This window comes from Lissotriton vulgaris, chromosome 10 (genome assembly GCF_964263255.1).
Source record: "Lissotriton vulgaris chromosome 10, aLisVul1.2, whole genome shotgun sequence".
Classification (NCBI taxonomy): Eukaryota; Metazoa; Chordata; class Amphibia; order Caudata; family Salamandridae; genus Lissotriton; species Lissotriton vulgaris.
This window is the reverse complement of record NC_141698.1, coordinates 360254329-360259423: the sequence shown is the minus strand read 5'-3', so window position 1 is coordinate 360259423 and position 5095 is coordinate 360254329. Positions and strand designations below refer to the sequence as shown.

At 45.3% G+C, this 5095-nt stretch overlaps 1 protein-coding gene across 1 annotated transcript; it reads right to left on the bottom strand.

The window, feature by feature from the left end:
* Positions 1-1384: 1384 nt before the first annotated feature.
* Positions 1385-4521, bottom strand: LOC147685251 (hemoglobin larval subunit alpha-like). The gene is made up of 3 exons (XM_086941143.1): positions 4361-4521; positions 2134-2338; positions 1385-1695 (listed from the first exon to the last, which is right to left on the bottom strand). Exons 1-3 carry the CDS (start codon positions 4453-4455, stop codon positions 1567-1569), a joined length of 429 nt encoding a protein of 142 aa, XP_086797269.1. The 5' UTR covers positions 4456-4521; the 3' UTR covers positions 1385-1566.
* Between the last annotated feature and the right edge of the window lie 574 nt (positions 4522-5095).

Genomic DNA, 5095 nt, shown 5'->3' with positions numbered 1-5095 from the left:
GTCATTCTTTTATCAAATGGGCAGCAGGGCAGGTGGAGCTGAGGTGCTTTGGAAAACAATGAGGGCTGATGGCACAAAAATTCAAGTGAAATGGTGGTGGAGCGGAGACACGTGTCGGGGAGTGGTATCGGCAACTCAGGCACAGTGATTCAACACTTGGGGTTGCCCCAACATTTTCATTGCCTACTTGGAGGAACATTACTCAGTGCAGTTGAAAGGTTTGTTTTGTTCTGAAAAATATAAAAAGAAACCTCAGAGAATCTATGGGCGTGTACGGCCCTCATGTGGACTAAAGTGAATCCTTGCAAGGACGCTGGCCTCTGTAGGTAATTCTAGTGGGAAGGCAAATAGAGAAATTAGGATTTTTTTGTAGAGTAAGGAATAGACAGATTTATCCACCCTGATATTAGATTTGAAGAATTTCATTTTTTTTAATGATGGGATGCAGTTATCAGCTGTAGGGCTGGAGTTGTGATGGTTGCAGTTGAAGACGAGTTGGCCTTTGGAGGTCTTTTTGGGCAGGTGGTGCAGTCCTGGGACTTCAGGGAGATGGCACTGGGTAGGGGTAATGATGCCTATTTATGTTAATAGTTTAAGTTCAGGGCATTAGGGTCCTCTTTGTGGGTACATTTGGCATGCCAGCTACATAGAGTGGGGGGTAGGTTTTGTTCCCCACCCGTCCTCCCCTGCAGAAGGGGTTAGAGCAGGATTTGTTAGTTAAATGTGTTAGGAGCGGGTTTTAGTTTTGATGGCTCAGGTGTGAAAAATTGTTTCATAGAATGTAAAGTTGTCACTGATGAGCAGGTACAGCAGGGACAGCTTTACAGTCTGTTTTAGGACTTTTCGTAGGTTGGGTACGCTCAGGTGGGGCAAGAGACATGTTGTCGTTAGAGTTCAGAGTTCATTTGCACAGAAACGGAAGGCCTTGGTATGTCACGCAGGGTATGAAAAGGAAATGAGGTGCGTTCTCATTTATTACATTTGAAGGGCAGTTATTTAGGGGTACCAGGTGTTAGGTAGTTGGGTTCTGAATTATGTTTACTGAGGCCTTAATGTTAAGTCTGTATGGTGATATGCCAAATGTGTTGTACATATTTTGGGCGCCTGTTTCATCAAAGCAGTCTTTTCCACACACTTTAATGTGTAGCATGGCTTTTGACGTGCGCTGTCTCGCCCAAGTATAGGTGTGACCAATCCATTTAAAGGCACTGTAACTTTATTGAACTGTGGAGGAAGCAACACAACCACTTGGTGAGGCAGGCTTTTTTGTGCTTCAGGCCACACATCAGTGAGGTGGGTGCCTGAGGTATGCTAAGCTGCCCCACAAAGTCAACCTCCTCCCACATACAAATCAAAGAAAAATTGTATACAAATGACCCAGAAGGAAGTTTCACATTTTTTATTAAGATGTTACAAAATAAACAATTGGCCATATCTGATGGAGCAGGTAGCACAAAACGACGACTGACTGTAGACTCCCTGAGCTTTCAGCAAGTTTCTATGTGTACCATCCTGGAGGCCATCTTGTTTTTGCTATAGACAGTCTTCCTGAGGGGAGATCAAGGCTTATCTGTACTTGGAGGTCAAGACACCAGACACTGCGGCCAGGAACTTGTCCCAGGCAGCCTGGCACTGAGGGGTGAAGTCAGCAGGGAAGTGGGCGGCCAGTGTAGCCTGAATGCAGTGGGACAGCAGCTGAAAGAGAGAGAAGAAAGAGTTGAACACCACAAACAACACACGAAAAACGTGGAATACATGCCCTGCCTATCAAGCCCTGATCTAATGATTGTTGTTCCATTCTACAAAACAAATTCAGCAGCGGGAAGTAACATGCACAGCTTGTAAGTTATTCCGCCTTCTTGTTTAATTGGATGTAAATAGGATACTAGCCAATTTGCGAATCAGGGATGTCACATTTGTTGGGGTGCACTTGAATTTAGCAATCCGATTTTGGTTGGCTCCTTCACGTCTGCCAATTTCAGAAATGCATTAAGACAAGTGTGCAGTTATCACTGTACAAAAGAAGTCCATGGTTTTGCCCCAAATGCTATCTAACAAATCTAACAGATGAGCCCTATAGGTATTTTTTTTTTTATGTATTTACTTTTTTAGATTACGATGATTTAGGCTCACCTGGAAGTTTCCGGGGTCCACGCGGAGGTTGTAGGCGTGCAGGTCACTCAGTTTGGATAGGGCCTGGTCCAGACTGTCCAGGTGCTTGGCTGCCTCACCGATGGCGCCCAGGACCTTGCCTCCATGTCGCTTCACGTCAGCAGAGCCCGGGGAGAGGTCGAAGTGGCTGAAGTAGGTCTTAGTCTGACCGAAGCTGGCAAACAGCCTGCAAAAAAAATGTCATCTATATAAAAAATGCACTAAACAACACGTACTTTGCAACTAGGGAAGCATTTTACCCCTCAACTATCTCCCCACTCTAAAAAGAAGAAATACCGATATAAAGCGCCTCGTTTAAAATCTAAAATTGGACACAAATATCTTTTTTTACAGCAATAGATCAATATCAGAGGATTGACAATCTTTTTTTTGATAACCCAGGTAGCAAAACTTGAGCAAATGTTTTGGGGAATAGTCATTTTTGAGAGGTAAGCTCTGCGGTTCCTGCTGCTAATTCATTAATAAATGAACCATTAAGCCTGTCTCCCTGTTTTCCACGGTTGAGCCTCCTGGCGCCAAACAGTACTGGTGGCCCGTGTCCTGATATTGTAGAACTCATGACATCTCCTCTACAGTCTGTAGCATGCAGGCTGCAACCACTTCCAACCTCCAGGGAGCGCTATTATTACACCAGCTCCCACAGACTCTAACGACACCACAGGTTCCAACCTTTTCCACTCCTGCTGATTCTAACCTTTTCCCGCCCTGATCTATTTCTACCCCCATAAAGGCTCTAAATTGTTAACACCTCATAATTTTAGTGTTTTACCACCAATCCAGAAGCTCTAACTTTTGACCAATGATTTACATTGTAACATGTTACCACCAATAGTCTGTCCCCTCTTTCCACATCCTCAGAGGCTCTAGCCAAGAGGCCAAATATCAGCCAAGTCTTCTGCCAAATTGCTACTTATTTTCTTAAGATGGGGATTGGGGTTTAGAAACTCCTCTCACTTTGCAGTCGGAGAAAGGGAAGGCTGTAGAGTGCCATTTTTGTAAAACACAACAAAATGTCAAAAAATCTATAAATGAACAGTACCCATTCAGCAGTCAGGAAAGCAAAAATTAAGGACATATTTTTTGTAATTCTGAAGAGTAATGGAAGCAAGCATTTTAATAGGATAAAAAAAATCAAGACACTTTCCTTAGTGATGCACAAATGATAAATATTCACTGAAACCCGCTTTCCACACATTATCATTTGTGTGCCATATAGTTGTATCAGTAAAACTGTATGTCTGTGCCTATTTCAATGGAGAATGTGCTGTGTGTAAATGACTGTGCGCCAGCGGCATAGCTAGACCTTTGCCGCATGTCGCGGTCTCTGCGTTTGCCGGAGGTAAGAGCGGGGTGGAGGGTGGAGGCTGCAGCCCCCAAAACGTGTGTCACCCGGGGCGGACCGCCCCTCCACCTTGCTACGCCACCTGCCGTGCGCTACTGCAGTATGCTCTGGTTCCATTAATAAATAGCCCGCCTCATCTCCAATGAAGCCAGGTGGGCCGCGTTCTAAAAATTGGGGTTCTAAAAATTGGGTCGCAGTTCTAAAAAGTTTGAGAACCACTGGTCTAAACCAAACCCACCCAAATATGTTGTAAATTCTTACAGCTCCCAAGTGGCTCTAACCCTGCATGTTACTGATAAGCGAAAGCATTATTTCTCTGTTGCTTGAACCACCAGCCCCAGGCCCCAGCAGCAGGCCCCATCCTTCCAAATGAAGCAATGCTGGGCCACTGTCCATCTTAAAGGATCCTGAGAAATATGACATACTTTGTAAAGAAAACCTCAGCCCTATTGCTGGTTTATAATGTGAATTAATCAAATGTGGTATTGTGCCATGCCAACAAGAGTTGCCTTAATGAACAGGTGCCAGGAATGTGTGCCAACAGCTAAAAGTACACCACCAATACCCTGACATTCAGGTCATATTTCTAAACACACGTACAATTTTAAAGTGAGCTCATTGACATAGAGAAGTTAGACACCACACCCAGTGAGTTTGACAAACTTCTAGCCCAAGGCTAGCTGTTTATGGGGTCCCCTGTCAGACGCTGCCCACCCACACCAGCCTGCTCGCTCTCAGTGGCTGGCATACGTGTGCCCCACAATGGCTGCTCTCTGAAATTAAAGGTTACATGTGATCATCAATAACGTGACGTCAAAGAAGCTAGACCCTATCGACCGTCCTCACCTGTCCAAGGCTTCTCCCCCGAGGGCATCGCAGTGCCCAGAGATCTTTCCCCAGAGGCCGACCACCAGGGCCTTCTCTTCAGCCGACAGAACCATCTTGAGGGTGAGGGCTGGCGGGCTCAGGATACACAAGAGATGGAAGTTGGAGACAGTCCGTGCTCTGTGCCGGGCAGAGCCCCTTTTAAAGGGCAAGGGGGCCGAAGAGCCTGGCAGCCTTCCACCGTGATTGGGCAGTTTCGGATTCCACCCAAGGAGGCGGGGCTATCTTATCTCTTCTCAAACACTACCAGGGAGTAGGGGGTCTTGGCGGTATGACGTGCAGGAACACCTTATCTGTAGGTCAGGTCGTTCAGTGACTTGACAAAAAAGAAAGGCCTGAGACCTATTTTACAGTCTATTAGAATGCTTTACGCTATTGCTGCTATACAAACACGCCCTTCTTCCAAAAGTCTCATTCATAGTTTAAAGAAATCCTACATGGCGTAGTAATAGTTGTTTTTATGAAACTTCGCACCTCATTGTCCCTCTGTCGGTGGGAATGAGGGATTGCTAGATATTGCCCGAGTTATAATGGCATCACAAAATAATGCCCCACATTTGAAATGAGATCAAAATGAGGAGGAGATGAGTAGAAATCTTAGGTTATGGGAGAAAGGCAACTTTCTGAGGTGCTCATAAATCCAGTCTTTATGCTGATGGGGATATAAACTAGGACTATATGGAAGGGTCTGATGTC

What these genes read in the sequence shown, in the direction of transcription:
- LOC147685251 (XM_086941143.1), bottom strand. Translation starts at nt 4,455, where the DNA reads ATGGTTCTGTCGGCTGAAGAGAAGGCCCTGGTGGTCGGCCTCTGGGGA. An exon ending in GGGGGAGAAGCCTTGGACAG is followed by an intron (nt 2,339 to 4,360) that starts GTGAGGACGGTC and finishes TTTTTTTTGCAG; the next exon opens with GCTGTTTGCCAGCTTCGGTC. An exon ending in TGGACCCCGGAAACTTCCAG is followed by an intron (nt 1,696 to 2,133) that starts GTGAGCCTAAAT and finishes TCTCTCTTTCAG; the next exon opens with CTGCTGTCCCACTGCATTCA.